General features: G+C 47.4%; 2 protein-coding genes across 2 annotated transcripts in view; one reads left to right on the forward strand and one right to left on the reverse strand.

Moving 5' to 3' along the window:
• The first annotated feature begins 356 nt into the window (after positions 1-356).
• Positions 357-18,849, forward strand: LOC135819582 (ubiquitin-conjugating enzyme E2 Q2-like). Its single transcript, XM_065332816.1, has 13 exons — positions 357-766; positions 852-950; positions 1,041-1,172; positions 5,677-5,802; positions 6,656-6,696; positions 7,463-7,565; positions 8,263-8,414; positions 8,857-8,950; positions 9,495-9,553; positions 14,144-14,192; positions 15,331-15,417; positions 16,817-16,892; positions 17,462-18,849. The coding sequence occupies exons 1-13, from the start codon at positions 611-613 to the stop codon at positions 17,491-17,493; spliced, it is 1,206 nt and encodes a 401-aa protein (XP_065188888.1). The 5' UTR covers positions 357-610; the 3' UTR covers positions 17,494-18,849.
• A 2,284-nt stretch (positions 18,850-21,133) lies between these two features.
• LOC135819583 (uncharacterized) overlaps positions 21,134-24,494 on the reverse strand; it is a 27,591-nt gene continuing 24,230 nt past the window's right edge. The window contains exons 28-31 of the mRNA XM_065332817.1: positions 23,831-23,895; positions 23,200-23,242; positions 22,621-22,740; positions 21,134-22,003 (exon numbers count right to left, since the gene is read on the reverse strand). Coding sequence (XP_065188889.1) covers positions 21,947-22,003; positions 22,621-22,740; positions 23,200-23,242; positions 23,831-23,895 — 285 coding nt within the window. The 3' untranslated portion in view covers positions 21,134-21,946. The remainder of the gene's footprint in view (positions 22,004-22,620; positions 22,741-23,199; positions 23,243-23,830; positions 23,896-24,494) is intronic.

Genomic DNA, 24,494 nt, shown 5'->3' on the forward strand with positions numbered 1-24,494 from the left:
TCGCACTGCAAGCACGTTTACGCCACGTCATCTTTCTATCCTGAAAAACAAGCGTTTCCAGTGCGATTTTACAAACATGTGGACCGAATTAAGTGAATTAGGTAAAAACCTACAGTGTCTAGCAAATTATAAAGGTGCAATCCTATCAACATGGGGACTCCCCTAATTGTGGCATGCGACGCTGTTCAAAAAATCAAAAACGTTGGAAAATGTCCTCACATTCTGGAAAAATAAACAAAACCAGTTAGGTTTCAAATTCCTGTTTCAAACTGCGTGACTCTTTCTTTGATTCGCTTCGAAAGCTCGAAATTACCATTCGTATTAGGAAAGCCGTCCACTACCCAGTAGAAAATCGCTTGATGTTTCCTTTTCGCTGTTCGATGTTGAGTGCAGCGGAGCAAGAAGAAAGATTGCCTACTCGAATCAGCTGTTGCATGTCCCTACTTTTCGTCCTTTGTCTTTGTTTCTAGAATAGAGTGTAAACGAGCAAGGCCGCTCTCTCTGTCTTTTCTTCTCTACAGAGTTGTTTTAAGATTGCTTTGTTCTCCAAGTAGGCCTGTAGTATTCACTGACCGTGCGAGGTGCTCGTGCGTCTCTTCTCTTGACGACAATGTCGTTCAAGAGACTGAAGGCAGAAGTAGCTTCTCTCTCGGCTCTCTTTCCCCGCGACCACAAGCGAGTGAGGATTGTATCTACTGGATATGATGAAATCATCGTCCACTTTCTTGATGGCAAGAAGAAGTTCGTCATGACGTGTACTGGCTTGGTGAGAGTTCATTGTCGAGTTACATTTCCCTGGTTTTGCATTGCTGAAATGAATCGAATGCTATTGTCCTCACATGTGCATTCAGGATAGCTACCTGGAGACACCACCGATGTGGTTTACGGATGAGGATGATGCCAGTATTGTAAGTGCCATTGAAGAGATACTGAACCAGGGCAAGATCACGGTGAGTTGTAGTCGTGTTTGTTACAGATCTATCATGTACATCTTTCTAACAATTACGTATGCCTTGAATTTTTGTATTTTCATTTTGCAGATTACGGGATCCATGCTCACTCTGCTCTCAACAGTTTGCCAGAAGCGAAGTCTCTCTCAGCTTCCAGAGCTCAGCGAACTAAGGGAAATAGAAGCGAGTTATAATGTCGTTGCAAGCAGCTCGTCAGCGCAGGTTAGTCTCCGTGTTTTTGTACGTCTGTGAGTCGTCCATCCACTGGGAATACTTGCGTGAGCAAGTGGGGCACACACGTTCCTTCACTTCTCAGCCTTTCCGACAATGGCGATCGCTTGAATGGGGGCTGTGCCCGTGTGGCGTGTGTTCTAGCTGTCGGCAGCTGATTTACAGCTTCATTTGCGTCTCGGTAGTCTTGTCCATGTGTCCGTCCGTCCGTAGGCACGCATCCTTACCGAGACAGTCGTGATTCGTGTCTGTTTGTATGTATTCTCAATTTCTGGTGCGTCGCGTGGGCATTTTGTCTTGTACTGGATCTCTCCATCATGGACTCATCGTAGTGGTCCAGCTCACCAACCGGTCACCCCGATCGATTGTCGCTTCGTGTGCGTGTGACAGCCTGGCGCAGTAGCCGTCTGATTACACCAACTACTCGGCCCCCGTGCGTCTAGGCTTGATAACGGCTGTCGCAAGCTGTCAACCAGAGGCGAGCAGACGAGTGTTTGTTCCGCGCGCGCGTGCGTCTGTATGTTTGTGCGTACTCATGGTGCCGGTGGTATGGCTTCTGTGCGCGATTCATGCGAAAATCGCCTCTCAGTGGCTTTTGTTTGCGTGAGTGGTTGCAGACAGCGCAAAAAACATTTTGTCTATTTGTCTAGGTCTTCCTGGAAGATACGCCTCACGGCTGTTCAGCTGCGGCCATCTATCAAAATGGCGTCGAATTCACTGGAAAATCGCAAATTTGCACATTGCACGTTCGATTTATGAACTTGGTGTGTTTTCAGGTGGATCCTTTTGGAATCAAGTAGAATCAACTAGGTAACCCTATGTAAATTGGGTTTGTTAGACCTGACCAAACGCGAAGATCAAAGCAACAAAATAAAAATTGTAACAGAAGGAGGACGAAGAAGAGCAGGACTTAGTCACTATGGAGTAAGCTAGCCGAAAGAGAAGGATTATAGTGGATGCCGTTTTCCTCCATGCCTTAGCTACGGCCACGGAGTGGCCTGGACATGGGCAGCGTTCTTGATAGGCGTTGCGATCGCTTCGAGCCGTTTCATGGGCGCAGGAACGCTTCACTCTAATAAGAGTGGGAGTTGAATTCCGCATGGATGCGGCTCTCTGAGCCTTGCTCAACTAGCAAGCCAAGGCCACATGGAGTCGGGTTACAGCTGGCACGGCGTGCATCTCTAAAAGGTGCAGATTAGGGGTAACATGGCATTTGTTTCTCTTCACGATCTCGTCTTGAACGAGCTCATGAAATGTTCGATGTTGCTCAGTGCTAAGCCATCATCATTAATCTGCAGAAGACAATGGAAGTGAAGAAACAGTGCAAGACTGAATTTCTAGTTCGTGGTTTTGTCCCAGGAATATCTATTGGAGCTCGGAATACAGCAACCAGTGTAAAACTGATCCAACACGGCTTCTTACAGTTGGTATTACTGTAGTATCATTCCGCGGCAACGACATAAGAGCACCGCACAGTATTAGCTGTATGGATGAGCTACCTTGTAGTGATATGATGGGAGTGAGCAGGAGATTCAGCAACAAACTGTCGCCTGAAATTGTCAGTCTGATCATGCAATGCTGCCTGCGACTCCTGCTGGATTTAGTTGCCGGCACAACCTCCAAAATGCTGCTGGTGGCACACTGCTAATGGCCTTGCAGAACTAAGTTGCTGGGCCAGCCTTAAATGCATGGGGCTTTCTGCTAGGCTGCTTCCGCGTCGGCTATGCATTGCTGCAGCTTGGCATGTAGTGTGACCAATGCTGTGTGCTGCTCGTTGCTGTTGCCGTTGGATGCGGCTGGCGTTGTGCTTATCAAGCTGGCCGACCTCTGCCAGCATTGATGCAGCGTAAATCCAGGGATGGATCCCCAGGTCAAGATGCAAAACTGGCACAACGGTATGGCTGATCTCGACCAGCAGAATTCAGGACCGGATAACAACGCTACTACACATCGTTGTGAGCGACGTCTGGGAACCAGCAGCAACGAAAGCCTTATGATCAGCCTTGAGGGTCCGCAGGGTGTGTTACTGTTTGCCCTCATCTAACACGTCAGCAGGCGATGAATCCATCATCCTCTTTGGACAGTGGCAGTGTGTAAGCATGGCTGCACTCCACTTAATCCCGACAGTCCATAGTTATTGTTATCTCCGTGCATGGTTGTTTCCACGAAGAGTCTGACCCAGGACATAACACCGTCACGCGGCCTCAGCTGAACTTTAAATCTAGTGCCTTTTTCCATTATTGAGTGGTAGTCATACACCACGTATGTGCTCATTTTCCTGTTCTTATTGCAGTGTAAATTTTTCAGTGCCGCACATCGGTATTCATGTTGTGTGTGCGTCTGGGTGAGTGCGTGTGCGCGCGCACGTATGCGATCCTGCGTGTGTTGTGTGTAGCCATGACTATGAGTGTGCTTTTGCTGTGACTTATGCCTGTGCTGTCTGACTGGAGTTACACCCAGTTTGTCTGCCTGGTAAATATGTTCTCTTCCAATTGTGACATCTGCCTTCGGAAGTTGTGCCGTTACGCTGTGAATATATAATTGATGGCATGTACATTGTTGTAGATGACTTGTTGTAGGCACGTAACGTTTGTCAGTTGTGGCTTAACACAGGAGTATGCTGCATGCATTCTACTGTGCTATGCCGCTACCACCAAATCACGGTGCGAGCGTCTTCCAGGACTCGGCTGCTGCGTACTCGTGCTGTGCATACCTTTGATCGCGTGGTAGTTTCTAGTCATGATGTATAATGTTTGTACTCAATTCAACACAAGGAACAGCTATCACTGCTTAGTAGTGCGACTGTCATGTAACACAATTGTGCACAATTATCATGATCGCAGCAGCATGATGTTCAAGTAAGTCCTCCGAAATATCAACTCCCATGCCCTTGAGGCCATTTTTCATGCTCAGCTGCAAAGTACGTAGTACTGCAAGGCTAATCAGCGAATTTCTGGCCACCGATCCAGCATACAGATGCCAGGACATGCAGAAGACCATCCATCGAGCCCTAAAAATCACACAAAGTGCAAGAACATCTCCACCAGCTTCCAAAAAAATGTACCAGCTTCCGCTCACGAATTTATGTTTGTCGGATGGCCGAAGCCTTGGGCCAACCAGGAAAACTCCCTGAAAGCACGGGAAAACTCCAGCAACGCTTCTCTGGGAACAGGAAATACGGCTACATAACAACATACAACAATAGTTACGACGAACAAAAAATGGCCCAATTCTCTTCGACGATCGGGACCAAAACGACGCTCGTCGTCGAGCGAGGTATCAAACGATTCGTCTTTCCTTTCTCTTCTGGAAAATCGCGAGTTACTGGTCAACAGGCTCGGAGGAAGCCGAAGATATCATCGTTTGCTACGATAAGTTTAGGAAAAATGCGTATCTCGAGCAGAATTTTCAAATGACTCATGCTCAAAGCCGACGCCATCTTAGATGTCCGCTGACGTGATCATATGAACAGCCGTGGCCTGTGGGAATTAGCAGGAAGAACACTCTGTATCCCTGCACTTGAGACTCTGTTGGAGGTCACTGTGTGTGTCTACTATACTGTCTTGTACCATGTGGAATTCATTCATTGTGTGATGTTCTGTACGTGTGTGTGTGTGTGTGTGTGTGTGTGTGTGTGTGTGTGTGTGTGTGTGTGTGTGTGTGTGTGTGTGTGTGTGTGTGTGTGTGTGTGTGTGTGTGTGTGTGTGTGTGTGTGTGTGTGTGTGTGTGTGTGTGTGTGTGTGTGTGTGTGTGTGTGTGTGTGTGTGTGTGTGTGTGTGTGTGTGTGTGTGTGTGTGTGTGTGTGTGTGTGTGTGTGTGTGTGTGTGTGTGTGTGTGTGTGTGTGTGTGTGTGTGTGTGTGTGTGTGTGTGTGTGTGTGTGTGTGTGTGTGTGTGTGTGTGTGTGTGTGTGTGTGTGTGTGTGTGTGTGTGTGTGTTCGTGTGTGTGTGCGTGTGTGTTCGTTCGTGTGTTCGTGTGTTCGTGTGTTCGTGTGTGTGTGTGTGTGTGTGTGTGTGTGTGTGTGTGTGTGTGTGTGTGTGTGTGCATAGGTAACTGTCTTGGCCGTCCTATTCCGATGTACTCCGTGTGGTGTAGACCAGGTGTACATTGGGGGGTCGATTCACATGGCTTCGCCAGTTGTGTGGATTAGACAGTTATCTGGCGCTTGTCTTGATCTGTTTCAATCAGAATCAGATCCGCTATCGTTGCTATAAAGAGAAAATCTGTGGGTGCACATCCAGTGCATTTGCAGATTTGCGTGCTTCTCTTGCGACGGGCGTATACACATACATGGTGTGTGTGCGTGCGTGTGCGCATGTGTGTGCGCGTGTGTGCGTGTTTTTCTGTGTGTGTGTGTGGTGTGTGTGTGTGCCGCGTGTACCGCGTGTACATGTACATGTACATGCGCGTGTGCCGATGTCTGCACACGCACGATTCTGTTTTTGAACACACTTCCATCCTGAAATTTGATGTGTGTCTGCATATTGCTCTATCAGGCTAGTGCATCAGGTGGTGCCAGTTCTCAGTCATCAGAATGTAGCTGTGCACAGGGTGAAGATGATGAGGAGGAGGACGATGATGTGGAGGATGGCATGGACGTGGATAGCTATGACGAAGAAATGGTGAGTGAGCCGAATGGGTGAGATTAGAGTGGCGTACGAACGTGACTGCTATGACTCGTGCATGTGTGTGTGTGTGTGTGGTGTTACGATGTGCGTACGTGTCCGCGTCCGTGCGTGTATGTGCTAGCATGTGCACACGTTGCTATGTCTATCAATAGTTACATAGTGTGTTCGTTATCATCGCTTAAGCGATGGGCAGGAGTATGAGTATGTGCATGATCCAGTCAATCTTGATCTATCTCGAATTTGCTGTCCTCGGCAATGCAGTGGGATGTCCACGTACTCTGCCTCTAAAGGCCGTAAACAAGCAGTGCTTTAGAACCGAGTAAATTCATTGTTCTTACTCAATGGCGAAAGTTAGCTGCCTTGTGTTTGCGTGAAGTAGTCCATGGCATCTGCAATGCTCCGCGTCTTGCTTTTATCGTATCCGGAACTGGTGTACGCGTTTGATTCAATCCGGAGAAGAGCGCCCTGTGTACGCACTGAGAAGAGTGCCCAGTGTACGCACTGTACCACTGGCTGGTATGCAGTCGACGCACTACTGACATGGTGATCATGGCTATGCTGTAGTTTTGAGGGTCGGAATTCGCTTTGCCGTGACCACTGCAGTAGCCGATCAGGGCGGTGCGCCAGTGACGTTGTGTTTCCGGGATCACTTTAGCACTCAACTGTCCCATTGTCTGAACAGGCTTGTGTAGGAACTCTGGGACGTGTTTTATAATTTTGAAAAATGTTTTCAAGGACCCGCAGGTGGTTGTAATGCATCGTTGCAAGGGTGGGTGTGCTCATCATCAGTATACATTCTGTTCCGTCTGTTCTCCTTTTCTTAATTTTAAATGTGTTCGATGTGCAGGAGGAATATGGCATGGAGCTGTTCTCGAATGCGATTGACCCGTAAGCATTTAACCTCACAATTGACCCATTGCGCATTGCCAAACATGGAATGTGTGAGTAATGCTTGTGAGTACGCTGGGATCAGGAATGCACTGTTCAACATCCCAGACGGCCATGCCCACTTTGCCCAGGTGGCTGTGAAGGGTGTTTATGGTGCAAATTACGTCATTGCGCAATGGGTCCTGTTTATGATTCATGCATTGGTTCGGCTCGGGGCGCATGGTGCTGGTGACGGTTGGAGGATGTAGTAAAGTGGAGCGCTTTTACTTGTCCATTTTTTCCTGGCTGCTGTTTCTAACCCAGACTATGCTGAAAGAGCGGCGTTGGCTTTATGAGCTGTCTGTTTCTTCTTTCTTTCTTTGGGTGTTGGCGTGTGGTCATCTTGTTTTGCTGCTCTCTGCACATCTGTTGCTGGGAGTGGGCGGTGGTGGTGGCGGTGTGAGAAGCAGTGCTGGGTGGAAACGGGTGTCTTGGCAGTGGTGTTGGCGGGGGCGATGGCGGTGTGAGAAGCAGTGCTGGGTGGAAACGGGTGTATTGGCAGTGGTGTTGGCGGGGGCGATGGCGGTGTAAGAAGCAGTGGTGAGTGGAAACAGGTGTCTTGGCAGTGGTGTTGGCGGGGGCGATGGCGGTAACCGACGGTGATGGTTGTGACGGAGCTCAGCTAGACACTACAGCAATGATCTTGCTTGCACTTTGCTTTTTGCCATTGTGTTGCTGATCTTTATTCTTGTGTGTGTGTGGACCTTTGCGTGTTGTTGTTGAGCAGTTGTGATGGGGCGGCAGGTGTGGACAGCGGCTGCGACATGGACGCTGGTGACCGCGCCGTTTTGGAGAAAGTAAAAAAATCGACGCTGACACGATATACTTCGGTAAGAGCCGGCCGTCTTCCTTTGTTCTTCCATGTTGTAGGTGGCCTGTGTGTGTGTGTGTGTGTGTACGCGCATGTGTGTGTGGTATGTGTGTTGGTGTGTGTGTGTGTGTGTGTGTGTGTGTGTGTGTTTAGGCAGATCGCTTTTGCGATGCAGGATTTAAAAAGAGACTCGAATAAGATGTACACCTGGCTATTACGTATGAATGTTGTGGCGCTGTTTTACCCTCCACACAACAGGCATACGGGCCCGCGCTTAGCTAAAAGATGGCTTTGGGGTTTCGTGAAAAATTTGAGATGCGACGGAAAAACAAATTGTTTCTGTCAAGCGCGTTCACTCTTTGGTTTTTTTTCCTACCTGTCACGTGGCTGTCAAGAAACCCGATCTACGGGAAGTGAGTCGTTTGACATGTTTGATAGTGTGTATCTTATGAGCCAGATTAGATGCTCGTGAGGATGACCATACATGCACGATGCCCTTCAGGCTAAACGTCTGTTCCCCATTCCCTGTCCAGGATAAGTTATGTCAGGGTTTTGGACCCGTTTTGGTGTGCGTACCCCTAAGGTTACCTTGGTGACGGCAGCGAGATTTTCTGTCCATTGCTGCCATCAGCAGGGTTTCTTTATTGATTGATGCTGTGCTGTTGTGATGTTGACGTGTGTGTTTTTTTGTTTTGTTTTGGTGACTGCAATTTTAGGGCAAGCCCATTGGCGGTTCTGTACGTGCATCGGACAGACTAATGAAGGAGTTACGCGCAATCTTCCGATCAGAAGCAGTCAAAGAAGGCGTATACAGCGTATCTCTGACGCACGGAGACAGCCTATACGACTGGACTGTGAAGCTATTCAAGTAAGCGCGCATGACCTCCCCCGAATCGTACATCTGTGCGTGTTTGCATGCGTGTGTGTGTGTGTGTGTGTGTGTATGTGCGTGTGTGTGTGTGTGTGTGTGTGTGTGTGTGTGTGTGTGTGTGTGTGTGGAGTTGCATGGGCTGACTGTTTGAATTTCTCCCATTAATTCCTATTCATTGCACGGTTACGCTACCCTTGCCTTTTTGTGATGAGCATGCCCACAACGCGTGCACTCGTGTGTGTGTGTGTGTGTGTGTGTGTGTGTGTGTGTGTGTGTGTGTGTGTGTGTGTGCCTTACAAGCTGTTGAATGATGTAATCCCAGCACAAGTTGCTATGTCTAACATAGCTTGTTCGCTATCATCGCTTCAGCGATGGGCAGGTGTGTGAGTGTGTGCGTGTGGTTTACGCTCTTTCTCTGTCTTCTTGTTGACCACTTCAGCTTTGACAAGGACAGTAGAATCCATCGCGACTTGGAGAAGCTCTCTGTGAAGAAGAAAGCACAGCAGTGCATCGAGCTGAACATCACTTATTCCGTGAGTAGTGGCCGTGTTCTGGTTCGTGCTGCCAGTTCCCCTATCCTGCTTTCCAACAGAACCCCATGCGGTACGAATGCGTGACCTTCACTTTCCAGTCTTTGCTGACTTGTTTTTACGTGAGCATGTTGGTATACCCTAAAAGCCCGTGTATAGGCCCCGGGCGTATACGGTATGGAATAGCAGCCTCGATTTCCTGGGCATATACAAGGGCACGCGCGTTATTTTGGAACAGGGCATACTTGGAATAGGGATAGCAGTAAGTATTGGGTATCAGTACCTGTACAGGTACTGGTGTTGCCGGTATACCTGGGCGTATACATGGGCATGGGCGCTATTTTGAAACAAAAGTGTTGACTTCCCCTGACCGGGCGTGTACACGGAGGGTGGGCGTAATTTCGAGTGGGCGTATACAGGGACTTTTACGGTATGTTAATCAAGTTATGATGTGCCACCATCTGTATTGTACCGCACAGAGATCTGTTGCTTGGCTAATTGTTCATTTTCTTCCTGTCTCTCCTCCTTCTGTTGTCACCTGTCCCAGGATAAATTCCCTGTTTCACCGCCGTTCGTCAGAGTAGTCAGTCCAGTCGTCACTGGAGGGTAAGCATTGTGTGTGTGTGTGTGTGTGTCTCTCTCTCTCTCTCTCTCTCTCTCTCTCTCTCTCTCTCTCTCTCTCTCTCTCTCTCTCTCTCTCTCTCTCTCTCTCTCTCTCTCTCTCTCTCGCTCTCGCTCTCGCTCTCTCTCTCTCTCTCTCTCTCTCTCTCTCTCTCTCTCTCTCTCTCTCTCTCTCTATCTATCTCTCTCCCTCTCTCTTTCTATCTCTCTGTGTCTCTGTCTCTCTCTTTCTATCTCTGTCTCCCTCTGTGTGTGTGTGTGTCTCTCTCTCTCTCTCTCTCTCTCTCTCTCTCTCTCTCTCTCTCTCTCTCTCTCTCTCTCTCTCTCTCTCTCTCTCTCTCGCTCTCTCGCTCTCTCGCTCTCTCCATGGTTCGCACAGGGCCTTAAAAGCCTTGAAAGTGCTTTAATTTTGAAAAATCCTTCAAGGCCCTTGAATAGTACTTGAATTTTGGAAAAAAAGCGCTGAACGGCCTTGAAAAGCCTTGAAAAACGGTTTTTGTTCAAAAATGACACCTCAGACCGCGGTCACACATGTCTTTGGCGGGACTTCCACCTCCGCCGTAGCTGTGTGTGACCGCGGCCTTAGCCTTCTAAAACCGGTTACTTTTTTCCGTTGACGTCGCGCTTGTCGAACATTGCAAACAGCTTTTGGTCGACTCGGGCTTCCATCAATCACTTTTGTTTTGTTTCTTTGTGACACCAAGAAAATGGGCAACTGCTCGTTTCAAGTGAAGTGGCTCGAGGAGCAGAAGTACCAGTCATGGCTGCCTGGCGATTCGGATAAACACCGTGCTCGGTGTAAGCTGTGCAGAACGACTTTCTCAGTCGCCGCCATGGTCGATGCTGCCCTTAGCAGCCATGCTGACGGGAAAAAAACATCGTGAGATGCGTTCCTGCGCCAGCTCATCAGTTGGCATGAGATCGTTCCTGCCCCAGCAGCCGTCGTCGCCGTCGTCTACTGCAGCTGCTCCAAGTTCAACGTTGGTGGGGGGTCCTGTTCGTCTTGTGTATGGACGGCAGGGAGTCGTACTCAAACTAGGGAGGTGACACGGCACAGAAATCCGTGTCACAGGGGTTGACTCGCACCCGTAACCCCTCGTTGTTATTTTTGGAATAGTTCAGTCCAGTCCAGTCCGAAAGGTCATACTCGGATCGACTCGCCTTCTGTACTTCACCTCCAAGCGTGCAACGCAAGACCCGCAAAGTATGATTTTTCTGTGGGGAATGATTTTGCCATTGATCAAGTTTTTATTGGAGTGCTCAGGCATACTACAATTGCTGAGACGTCCCGAGCACGCTTGTTCAGGTTCTCTATTTTTGACGAGCCGGTCCTACAGCCCCCTACATTGTATCTAACGACGTAGGAGCTGACAATGTAAGAGGATTTCCCTGGAAATAATGATGATGGTGGTGTGACTGCTGCAGGAAAAATGCTGGCTGTTTATGACAGTATGACTAGATGTACAATGTAGCTCTCTTGTATGGAACTTAACCCTTTAAGAGCCACAGGAAAAGTTCAAAATTCTGCATTTTTTCGTGTTCCTTGGATCATAGCTTCAGTTCTACTCACTCAATCCTCACAAACTAGGGCTTCCTTGAAAGGTCTCCGCGAGACGAAGAGAATGAGGTCGATCATGATCGCCGGCACACCGTCTATCCAGCGCTAGATCGCAGCAACAGTACGAAAAATGCCCCAAATGCGTCCAATTGCGTCCCGCTCCAGATATTTCATTTTGCTCGATCGTGGAGTTCCAATTTTTTCGCTGTGTACTCTTGACAATATCAAAAGTGAAACCCGTGCAAATTCGAGTAAACCAGCGTGACGAAAAGTCTCAAAATTCTCAATACCAAAGTCGCACTGCGCGCTTTTGAAATTGCCGCGATCGCGGCTGAACTTACGAGTGATTTATCTCAGGAACCGTAGCTCGCAGCGCTTCGCGGATTGTTTCTCCCGACAGGTGAGAGTTTTCTCTTCGCCCTGGATATTTTGATCACTGGATTTGAGCGAGATTGGACTGAGTTACGATCTTTTGAAGTTTTGCATTTGAATGCGTCGTTTACGACGCATTCAAGTATGGGGCGGCTCTTAAAGGGTTAACCCCCGCTATATATGTGTTGTTTAGGAAGACTGGTGTATTGTGCAAGTCATAAAGAAGAAATGGGGCAGATACACGACTTACAATTTTCAAAAACCAGCTTCGTGTTATGTGTAATTTGTGTCAAAATTGTAGTATTTAGACATGACAATATCACTGGCTGTACTTCTCTGATATGGTACATAACCCCTGCTATAAATGTGTTATTTAGGCAGACTGGACCATTGTGCAAGTCATAAAGAAGAAATGGGGCAGATACACGACTTACATTTTTCAAAACCTGGCTTCGTGTTATGTGTAATTTGTGTCAAAATTGTAGTATTTCAACATGACAATATCACTGGCTGTACTTCTCTTATAATCCTTCTCTCCCTCCCCTTTCTAATTTGTTCAGTTCTTGTCAAAAACTTAGTTAGTTTTGATTTTTTGGCGAGGAGAGCAGTGACAATGCTGCCGCCTGGAAAAGCGAAAGTTAGTCTGACCAAGAGATCGCCAGCGTGGGCATATTTCGAGGAAGCTGATAGCGTAGCGAGATGCAATTCGTGCAGCCGCGAGTTCGTCCGTCAAAGCGGCACAACCAACTTGTTCCAGCACCTGATTTCTGTTCATAAAGACCAGTACGCCGCTGCGGTAGGGAAAGGATCAGCAACCCAGTCGACAGCAACGGCGACTACCAGCAATGTTGAGCGCAGTGACAATGCGACGAACAGTGCTGGAATGAAGCCCATCACGTCGTTCTTCGGCACAGATAACTTGCGAACGTGCGACACTCAGCAGCAGGCGCTCAGGCATGTTGACGGAGTCGATCATCGACTGGATTGTCGATTCCAGTTGACCCTTCTCCATTGTAGAAGACAGACGACTGATCGTTGATGTTTAATGGCAGAGGAACACTGCTCATATCACGTTGCAAATTTCATTTTGGTCTTTTTGGGGCCTGTGTGGATCTTTCACCCATACGTACCTGTATATAGTTGAACAAATTTAATTGTTTTTGCTGCATACTGATGTCCAACATGACACGTATAAAACTTGTTCGGAAAATCGGTAAAACCAATAAATCGATCGTTAGTGTTATTGGTTAATCGTTAAGGGAAAATGGGCAATCGTTTCGGCCCTAATTTTTAGTATTCGGATTAACCCTTTGGAACTGCACTGATCACACGACGTCAGGAGATAGCTGCAATTGCAAGTATATTCGTTCCAATTTCCATCATAACGCTGGTTCTACTTCACCGATTCTGACGATCTTGGGCTCGTTGGAAAGCTCTTGGAACGAGGATGACAGCGAGCCCAAACTCATTCAGGAGAGCGATTGCTGTCTGCTACCGAATGCCAGGAACGCCAGCTGAATACCAAATCCAAAACGGGAATAGTCCTTGTCTCGCCATTTCACTCGTGCTAGCTCAAAATCATTCAAATTTTTTCTAACAGGCTCACAAAAGCCGTGACAAAAAGCGCTGGGAGTGATGTCACACGCTGCGTGGGCAGGAAGAGGGAAAATCCCACTTTTGAACGAAATTTGCACTTCGCTGACGCATGAGAAATCGAGCGAACTTTCGAGCACTTGCCGCTCTGTTATACTAGCTCGTATCGACTCCGGAGTTTTTCGAGCCGACAGCTTAGATTCTCTGCTACCTCGTAGGTATTTCGATTGTTGAATTCGGTTGAGATTTGACTGAGTTGTGACTCGTTGAGTGCACTTGCACACATGACATTGGCATCGTTCGAATTCGAACGATGAGCTCCAAAGGGTTAACCTAGGATACGACTCTGAACAGTTCTGAACAGTTACCGCAACACTACACGCCGTCTCATAACTGCTGCTGTTGCCATCACTGCTATCAACTAGTTCGGACATGGCAGGAGCTAACAAATTGCTGGTAGTCTTTCAAAGAATACTGGCGAGTGATGGGCTGTAAACGAAATGTGCTGCCTCAAAAATTTCAAAAACTAGACACCCATGCGGCACGCTTGGAGGTGAAGTACAGAAGGCGAGTCGATCCGAGTATGACCTTTCGGACTGGACTGGACTGAACTATTCCAAAAATAACAACGAGGGGTTACGGGTGCGAGTCAACCCCTGTGACACGGATTCCTGTGCCGTGTCACCTCCCTAGTTTGAGTACGACTCCCTGATGGACGGGCACTGTGCAAATATCTATGCGTGTAACTTGTAGTTGATGACCTACAAAAAGTGAAAAGTCACCCTTATCAACATAGCCGCGGCAAGGTTGTGCGAACATGCCTATGTAGACTTACATGTAGGTGCACGATGAACTTCAGTTGACGTTGGTCACATTTCACGAGGTTAAAAAAATATCGACCCCTGCATAAACGTGTGTATGTTCGTTTTGAGGGGGAGAAGTGAACAAGTATCGCCTTGAAAAAAATATCGATCTTTACGGATCTTTACTGATTGCCTATTTAGAATCATTCTAATCTTGATGTGTACAATTCCTGATTGGCTTTTCTCTAGATTCGTCTTGGCGGGCGGTGCAATATGTATGGAGTTGCTGACGAATCAGGTAAGTGGACTGACTAGTCTGCCTGTTTTGTCAATGGTGGCCGTTTCATGTGCTGTGAAACTCCTGCGCCTGGAATGTGCAAGTAGTTTGTGGTGTCTTTCCTGGGCCTTTTGCTCGTGCAACCCCAATCTAGTCTTGTATTGAGCGACCTGTTCTTTCTTTCTCTCTCTGTCTGAATTTCTGCCTTTCCTCCTGTCTATGTGGATATGCACAGACTCCACTTTAGCCATCCGTTATACCGGTCACCATGCATCCTCACAGAAAAAGAATAAGGTTATCCGAATTTTCGGGCAAGGCCTAGAGATACATCTTGCCCGAAAAAATTCCGAATGACTTCATTCTTTTTCAATGGTTTGTTGTTGTTCTATACTTTATTTATACAACAGCAACAACCAACCACTGAAAAAGAATAAAGTCATTCGAGGTACATACCAGAGGTCGCTTGGAGAGTGCTATGAGTATGTACAAGAGTACATAAACCAGAGTGTGCAACTCGGGACGGTTCCTGTGGGAGCGTAATTCGTGTAGTACGTCATTTCTAACGGCATGGTAAGCCACAGGTACGGTGAAAAGTTGCGTAACCAGACGCGGTGGTGCAGGTCACTGAGTTTGTCCTGATTTCGATTTTTTGATACGGATAGCCTGGTGACTTTACTTGTCGGTGGATGTACGCAGCGTACACAGTCACACAAAACACCGAAATCCTGACCCAGGACGTCTAAAAATCAAGCAAACTTGGCTGATTTCCGGGCTATGAAACATGAAAGTTTGGGCGGTACGCAAGTCGCGGCTTGGCTGACCTCATCAGGGTGACGTAGTGCACGAACTGCGCTGTTTCAGATCTGGTATGCACAGTTGCACACTCTGGTTTATGTACTCTTGGTATGTATGGTTCTCTCTGTCTGCTTCATTTTTACTTGTCTATCGTTGCCAGCGGGTTGATGCCTCTCATCGTTACTGTCCACGATAGTATTCACCATATTGTTGTGGTATTCTGTAGAAAGGCCCGGACTCTTCTTCTTCTCTGTATTTATGCATGTGTGTGTGCGTGTGTGTGTGTGTGTGTGTGTGTGTGTGTGTGTGTGTGTGTGTGTGCGTGCATGTGCTTATTTTGTGACGATCCGATTGATTTCCTTAGGGCTGGAGTGTGGCATACAGCATTGAGTCACTTATCCTTCAAATCATGGTCACAATCGCGAAGGGTAACGCCGCTATCAGCGAGAATGTAAGTTTGCTACGTTGTGTGTGTGTGTGTGGGGGGGGGGGGGGTTGGGTGCATATGTGTGTGCATATGTATGTGTGTGCATATGGGCGTGCACAGGTGTGTGCACTTGTGTGCATATGTGTGTGTGTGTGTGTGTGTGTGTGTGTGTGTGTGTGTGTGTGTGTGTGTGTGTGTGTGTGTGTGTGTGTGTGTGTGTGTGTGTGTGTGTGTGTGTGCATATGTGTGCATATGTGTGCATATGTGTGCGTGTGTGTGCACATGTGTGCGCATGTGTGTGTGCATACTGTAGTGTCGCGTATAAATGCATGACTTGTATAAAAGCATGACCTGTATAGGAGCATGGCTCGAATAGACGCTGATTTTTCGAAGAGCGCCGTGACACAGAAGCACGATTTGAATAGAAGCCGCCCTCTGCAAAGTTACACGTGCAAGTACAGTAGGTATCGGTCATAGCGTGGGTGTTTGAAAAACGACTTTCTACTCTTATTTCCGATATTTCTTACACACGATACATCAAGTGTGACATCATAATGCATGTGCGCAGGGGCAGGAAGATCATCGTAGATGGTCTACGTGCAACGTTGTGCTACTGTGCATGCGGCTGGTCATAGTCCCATAGGCTTACCATGTGGCTATCCTACATGAGTTACATGACCACAACAGTTGAACCTGCAGCACTACAACGCAACACGAGTCTGATCAGAACTGCATGGGACAGATGTTATTACTACAGGCGATACACTTTGTACTAATCTGGCATGTTTCGCTACACAAAGTCCATTCTTAGGACCGATATATTCTACTCTGCGATAACATTGCTCGTAAGAATAAAAGTGCACTTGAAACCCATGTTATGATTATGAAAACATGAGAGTTCATTCTTGTAGGCGGTATATTCTTTTACACGACCACGCTATAACCAATACGCACTGTACATGCATTGCGCGGTGTAGACTGACGATGTTGACATAGAAGCATGGTTTGAACTCCGGTTTAGACTTCCGTAAGCACCTGATTTTATACGCAACCTCACGGTATGTGTGTGTGTGTGTGTACGTGTGTGCGTGTGTGTCTGTATGCATGCGTATGTATATTGTTGTGGCTCACATAGTGATTTAGATGTGAGATTGAAGCATGCTACCTCTAGACTGTATGGTGCTTTCTCGCTCTGCAAGGTCCACTGTGTTTCTTTTTTTCTCTTCTGTCTCTCTCTGTCTCTCTCTCTCTCTCTCTCTCTCTCTCTCTCTCTCTCTCTCTCTCTCTCTCTCTCTCTCTCTCTCTCTCTTTGTTCTTCATGATGTCCTGAATGGCATAAGCGAGAGTGGCAACCTCGCCACATTTGCGGGAATACACTTAAAATAATAATACTGTGTATTTCTTTGGCGGCATTTTGCTGCAGCCGGAAACCGGCCATTACAACTTACAGCGTGCTCAGGCCTCGTTCAAAGCACTGACGGCGACGCATGCCAAAAATGGTGAGCATCAGTCTTTGTCGTGGACTGCCACACTGTCTGTCTGTTGGTGCCCTATATCTATCTCTGGACTGCCACACTGTCCTGTCTGTTGGTACCGTACCTGTATCTATCTCTGGACTGCCACACTGTCCTGTCTGTTGGTGCCCTGTATCTATCTCTGGACTGCCACACTGTCTGTCTGTTATTGCCCTGTATCTATCTCCCTTCTCAGTCCATATGGTGAGCAGGCTGCTCGTTCTTGTCTAGTCTTTTTGATGGGGCAGCTATTCTGTTTGTAGTGTCTCTCACCCCCGCCCATAGTTGTGTTGTTTGTGCTGTATTGGTGGGGCTGCTATTGCTGGTGGGATGTTGGCGTTGCTGTTTTTTTCTTCCGGTGTTGGCTTTGCTGCGGCTGTTGCCTCTGCTGGTGGAGCGTTGCTGTTGTGATGTTGTGCTGCTGCTCTTGCCGGTGGAGTGATGGTGCTGTTATGGCTGGTGGTGGTGGGGTTTGGGGCGGTACTGCTACTACGGTCATCTTTGTCGCTTAGCCTGCTCGTGTTCCCATTGGTTTTGCTTTGTTCTCTCTCCAGGTTGGTACACGCCTCCCAAAAACCAAGGTTAGCAGCGCGTTATGCTTGGCCGGTCCCAGCATGGTAGCGTCACCCGTCGTGTCTTGATTAATGCACACACACACACACACTCTTGACTTTCCAACTAATTGCTGAGCAATTCGCTATATTCCCTTCATCGCCGTTTTATTCGCCGACACCGGCTCGTGCCGAGCCCGCTCCACTCCACGAGGGCATACTCCACACTGTTCCTGACCAAAGTGCAATCACGCACGTACGCACAAGCTCTCCACTTAAAACGTAAAAATCCCCCGGGGTTCGTCATCGTAATCATATCTACGCTGTATCTGCCGGAGCCTGAGTGGCCCATTGACGGCGCTAAGTAACTAGTTAGCACATGATAGTGCTCATGCATCCCGTACAAAGCTGATGATATGCCTTGCGTTTCTTCTGTCGCTGCTGGCCTGCTCACACGTGTAGCGGCGGGTTAGCGCGCTATCCTGCGTATTCTGTTGGCCTGCTCACACGTGTAACGGCGGTTTAGCGTTATCCTGCGTATTCTGTTGCGTTCAGAGCGGCCTCATTTTTCCGGGTACCGCCGCTATTTTCTGTCTCGACGAGCCTCTTGCCCCAAGGGCGCTACCTTCTACGTTGATCCCCTTAACAAATGTCTTAATTTATTGTTTCACTGTTATGGCCCTCAGCGCGCTCCTCCGAGAGGGTTCGGAGAGCATGTTATTGTCTCGTATCATTTCTTTTAGGTTTCTCTACTCCTGGTCTGTGTCAATATAATATCCTCCGCTAGGTCCTGTCTAGAATGTATAGGATGTAGACATCTTTGACTTATTCTCACTTACTCGTTTCCCCCGCTACACACCACGCACACACGGACACCCACAGTCACCATCTAGGGCTGTCAATAACAATACCGTTACGCCTCCGCACTTCATGATTCCTAGCATTAGGTTGTTTTCCCTTTCTCTTTATCCCCATGCCATGGTCGTTATCTTGTGGCAGGGTCACTTGAAGCTATTAAAAACTCCATCCTTGAACTTATCTGAGCTTATTGACTCTCTCTCCCTCCCTCCCTCCCTCTCTCCCCCTCTCTCTCTCTGGGTCTATTCTTGCATGAGTACCTTCTATTCCCGCCTTGTGAATGGCATAATACTTACCCTACTTGTTTTGTCAGGTGTGCTACTTATGATTGCATTTCTCAGCAACGGTCTTAGTTTTGCTGTGCGAACGCCCGTGGCGCTCTTTGCAACTCGTGCCACGCATTACTGGCACATATAATAATACTACTCACAATGCTGCTGGTCTTCCGCTTTAATTCTGCTGAACGTGTCTGTGGACACCTGGTTTGTCTCTGCTCTCGATAAATGGTGTTAGAACTGTCATTTTCTTGATTATCACGCGTCGCCATGTTTCTACGGTGTGGATGGCCATTATGGGCCGGTTTGGGTCTCATTTGGGATCATCAAGGCCATGATAAGGAGGGCCACGGGCTGGTTTGGGATCATGATGATGCATGTGTGGCCTCTAAAACCGTCCCTTGGACTGGCCGTGGCAGGATTCTGACTGTTAATACATCAAAAAGTCTCCAGAAAAAGCAGTTTTTCTCTTTTCTACAATATTCCGCGGGATTTTCTGAATTCTGCGGACACTACTGGATTCTGCAATCCGCGGAATCGCAGAATTCACGGGGGACAGCTTTAGTCTACAAGTAGTTGTATAGTTTAGATGACTGAAGCCATGTACGTGAATGAGTAGCCTCTTCAACAGCCCGTCGGTTGACATGTTACATAGTTATAAGTCGTCGTTGGCGCTAGGCTAGCGGATGGTGGGTCCAACAGTCTCGTCCGCTGCGGCGTGACAGTAGCTGTAGATTTCCCACCGAATACTGACGGCATTACGATAAAACTCCCTGATCCGGGCAGATTAGGACCGAGCACTGCCTGTAAGTCTGAATGTACCGTTAAAAGTACACTTACAAAAATAAGCTTGTCAATGAAAACGGCCCTCAAGAGTATTGATTTGCATGAAAATTTGTACTTGCATGCGAGTATGTACATGGTATTACAAGTATTATGACCTAACACGGGTTAAAAAACCAGTATTAGATAATCCTTGTCATAGTTCACGCAATTTGTTAGTTTCATGCTGTCAATCTAACAAATTGAGTATGTACTTCAGTACATGTACCGTAAAGTACCGTTGATCCGCCCCCCCACGCCATGTCGCTTCCCAGCTGGATTTTCGGCAGGGGGCGGGAATAAGATCGAGGCTGTGAAGTGCAGTACGATGTGCAACAATGTAGAGGATCAGACTCGATGTGCTGGATTGTGCATATTTTCATCCTGGATTGGCACATTATTGCGTACAGCAGTGCATGGGTCGGTTCAACATCGTATTTCGTTGTATACGCCGAAGTCGATTCACAGGTAGAAAATCGACAGGGCTAGATGGGGCAGGAAGATGCCCGGCGGTAGGCCTAGCCCAAATTTGCCGGCAATTCTTCCAGCAAAATATCGAATTTTCCAACGAAAAGAAATTGCTGGCAAATTCCGAGCAAAATATCGAATTTACAGAGGATCCGAGTGTGTTTTGGCAATTTTATTCAAATTTCTTTGGTTTCATTGGGCCAACGTCGTGCTGAAATAGCTCGTGCAGGTTGTCAGTGGTACATAAATTTGAAATTATGCTACCAAATCCGTAATACTGACACCATTATAAGTTTTGCTTTCCTCATCAGAGTCACCATCCACTTTTACCAAAGTAGACGGTTCATTCGAAGCCATTTTTGCCTCAAAGCAGGAGCAAAATGGAGCAAAATATCGGAAACGAAAGGCAATGCCTAGCAAAATATGGAAAGTGATCGGGCAAAATTTGCCGGCAAAATATCGAAGCGCCCCGAGCAAATTTGGGCTAGGCCTACCCGGCGGACAGACGTGCCGGGAATCGGGGCGTTTTACTGCAGTCATGTATTACCGTACAGTAGAGTCACACGCCCAACAACGTTGTTTCCAAGGGGTTATTAGCCTGGGACGTTCTTATTATTATTTTTCACAAATCTGGCTGCGTTCTTATAGAACGTACTTAGAAACAAACCGTACTGGATCATATGTATCCCACAAGCTGCTAGAAAACCAACACCGCCGTTCTTAGCTTTAGGCTGTGGTGTTCTTAGAACTTCAGGCTGGACGTTCTTGGGCTCCACGTTCTTCAGCGCGCGACTCTACTGTACGCATCAGTGTTGATGATGATTTCGATTTGCAAGTATTATGGGAAGAAATAATTATACAAAACCTAAAAAAAAGAATGTTCTGTTGGAGGAAAACAAAGAAGCACACAAAACTCACGTAAGCAACAGGAAATTCAACAAGGTCTTTCATACCACTACTCTTCACAGGCTGCTTCGTTCGCTGAAATAGGAAAACATCACGCACATCTACACTATGGAAGGTTAGCATAATTCAGCGAACAGTTCAACGCTCAAGACAAGATCATTAGTATTCATTACTTTAAATGAGTGGCAGGGCTTTGCCCAATTTCCATCGAAAGTGCCGTGATCGGCACAGAGCAAGACAGAGCAAGTGCCCATACTTCGCTCATGCACGCAGCAACAGCCGTCACTGCCCGTCAGTGCACGTACAGACAGGCAGCCGGCAGCGGCGTGCTCATCTGCTTGGTTGGTACAAGTATTCATTAGAATGTGCACTATTGTCGAAATCGATGTAAACATATAAAAGGTATAATGTTTTTTTGGCCGCAATACATTCTGACGGTAGGAAGCAGGAGGAGGTCTAAACCCCTCCTTTCCATACAGTCAGAGTTTCACTTGGTAAAACACTAAAGACAGGCAATTTTTACCAGGCGTGGGCCATCCCCTGATCATAGGTGCCAAACATTTTACGTTTTTCATTCATTTTGTCTACAGTGTAATAAAACGATTAAAATCCGGTAAAAAAGAAAGAAAAAAAGACAGGCAATAGTTGCTTCTAAGTTGTTCAACCATGTACTTCGAGTACATGTTCAATTGTTCATGCAGCCGTTCAGTATACGATTCCCTGCAAGACAATATGCCCACCGCCGTTGTTATGATGCCAGAGTATAGGCCTCTCCCACACCTACACCCAGCACGGTACATGTACTTCAAAGCCGCGAGTAACAGCGGGCAGTGCAGCAGCAGCACACGCACTTCGCCTTGCATTCATTTACCGGCTTGTGCCCGTGCATGGCACTGTGCAGCTGAGGGATCTTCAATGCGGACACATCAAGTATTCACTGTTGGCGATCAGACAGTACGCTGCCAACAAACATGATACGCAATGGCACGACATCGTTGCAATAGAAGAGATACTATCGAGCTCAAGCATACTGCATTGCAGTGTAGCGGTTTCTCAAGTTTTCTTCGCACTGAATCTAGCTGGTGCTTTCGCCTGGCAGTACACTCCACGAGTCTTAGAGACGGCACTCAAGAAGGATCACGCACATGCATCCTGGTGTTTATGGCGTGCGCTGTCGAGGAGCAGCAGCTAGGTCCAATGTGGCTTGATATTCACGCTGCAGGAACACGCATACACACACACACACACACACACACACACACACACACACACATACACACACACACAAAACACACACACAAAACACACACACAAAACACACACACACACACACACACACAAACAACACTTTTTACAGACTGGTAGTCTCTGTGGCTGGCAGCATCAACCTCAGCTCTTAGCTTGAACACCAGACACGTGTACATACAAATCTACTTCCACCGAAGATAGATTAATCTATTTCCCACCGTATAAGTAATAGTAGTAGTGTCGAAAAATCAGGTCGCGATCCAGCAGACAACAGCTGCAAGAACTGTTGTTCAAAACATAATTTAGATGACCAGTAGAGATAGATATCTACAATGCAATCTCTCCTCCTCTCCTCCATATGCTCTCAGCTGGCAAGTGGCTAGCCAGGAAACAACTGTCAGAAGGAATGTCAGTAACAAGTACGCATGACCCTTCGTTGGTTGGACATTTTGGTGTGTGTAATGGCTACCAAGGGTAGAAACTTGCCAGCTGAGAGCACCTGGAGCAGAGAGGAGGAGAGATTCTTGACTAGTGGAGATTACAAAATGCATAGCTGCAAAGGCCATGCCAGTCCCATGCACTCACGTCGTTTCGGAAGTGCGTGACGGTCTTCTCCAGCCGATGGCGTGCCTCCGTGTTAGCTGATTCACGGATTGACAGGAGAATCGATGGCGTGGCTTCAATAGCCACTTGACCACCAGTATACTGTGTCAAGCAATCAGAAACCAAAAAACCATACCACTTTCTTCCATCAATTCCACTACAATCCGACTCGATGCTCTATGATTCCGTCAACACCACTACAAGAGGCACACAATCGAAGGGTCTGCCTACAAAACTGGACCAGTGTCTAAATTTAGGAAGGTCAGACTTTCTACTCAGCGTCGTCAGTCGGTCATTGAGCACTACAATGTAAATAGTTCTAACCTACATACTAGTAATCCGGCAAGAAGCACTTTAAAACCACTTCCCTAATGTGGAGCTAAATGCGAAACGAACAAAGCAAGACGAGTTCATTACGGCCATTTCCCAAAAAGAGACAAAATGGATGATTCGCACTTTGCATTCGAACTATTGACATGCAAGCTGAGTCCAAACCAATTGTTTTCTTCGTCTGGTTTGAATGGTCAATGTCTGGGCTATACAGCAACTGGCTGCGCTCACCTTTGTTCGGAGGTTGGGCAGAGTGACATCATGGAACACTCCACTAGTACATGTACAGCAAACCGTGAACAGCAAAACGTTATGAAAACATGTTCTAAAATAGATTGAGATTAAAAACATGGCATCAGATCTTCGACACTGATAATATCACTCGCAGAGGTCATCATCCATCACACACTATAACCTTGGCACGTGGACATGAATGGCTGAATAGGCAATGGGGCCAGCATGTGGAGCAAATGCGGCCATGCAGCCGGTCTCCTTTTAATCTCTACTGATCCCCGGTTTGTTGCAAGATCTCTATCGGGAGAACCCCGGCTCGTCCTGCCATTGCTCAGAATCTCATTATTTGGTCAACAAGACCTCTGCGTAACACCGAATGGATCTAATTGTAAATGTAAATCCAAGTTCAGGACCGCCGGAAGCAGTTTTTGATTGGTCCGGTAGTTTCAGTGTCTTTCATACTTTCTGTGTGAAATAGGGGGGGGGGGGGTACACATGACGTCCATAGTAGTGAGTACATGTGTTGGTGGTTGTAATGTTGGTTCGGTGATAACCTGACCAACTGGACCGGTTCCGGCGGCCCTGGGATTTTCAACCCCAGTAAAATTATGCTACAATCCAATCTTACTCTGTTGGTCTTGGATTGCGTCTCCGTGCTTCCGCTGCCAACTCACGACGACGACCACTGGCCGCCTTGGAGGGTGAGCAAGGACAGAGATCAAACACACAGCACATGTTCACAGGCCTACGCAGCCTGGTGTTTGGGTAGTGAGACTGAACATAACTTAGTTACGCGATACAATTATCGATGTAATGCAGTGATATCTGGGTGGCAAACGAGGACAACTAAAGTCAACGTTGCGTATAACAACACTAGGCGGGGCATCGGAAAAGTGTCCTTATTCGCGAAGTGTCCTTATACCCGAAGTCTCATTGAATGATTGTATTACATTTAGATGGGACTTTGCTCTGGGCATGGAAATTCTGTGGCTATTCTCGAATTGTCGTTATATCCGCAGTCGTTATTAGCAAAGTTGACTGTAGCGGCAGAAGAGCTCTGATAAGACGTACCCGTTGGGGAGCAGGAAAGTGCACTCAGTATCCAAGGTACTTCTTATCCTAAAATACCGGAGAATCCCGCGGATAAGCCCACCCGCGTATAAGCCCATGCCCGCGCATAAGCCCAGGGAAAGTTCGAACATCACAAGGCTCCGTCGTGCAAGTCCATGGCATGGGCCTAAGTCGTACCAAGAGTCCATAAATTATGGACTCTTGGTCGGGCCAAGGACATG

The sequence above is a fragment of the Sycon ciliatum genome, chromosome 6, assembly GCF_964019385.1.
Source record: "Sycon ciliatum chromosome 6, ocSycCili1.1, whole genome shotgun sequence".
NCBI classification, from domain to species: domain Eukaryota; kingdom Metazoa; phylum Porifera; class Calcarea; order Leucosolenida; family Sycettidae; genus Sycon; species Sycon ciliatum.

Bases quoted from the DNA above. Each gene is read 5' to 3' on its own strand.
- LOC135819582 (XM_065332816.1), top strand. From the start codon at position 611: ATGTCGTTCAAGAGACTGAAGGCAGAAGTAGCTTCTCTCTCGGCTCTC. The intron at 6,697-7,462 runs GTAAGCATTTAA...GTTGTTGAGCAG, and splicing joins TTCTCGAATGCGATTGACCC to TTGTGATGGGGCGGCAGGTG. The intron at 15,418-16,816 runs GTAAGTTTGCTA...ATTTTGCTGCAG, and splicing joins ACGCCGCTATCAGCGAGAAT to CCGGAAACCGGCCATTACAA.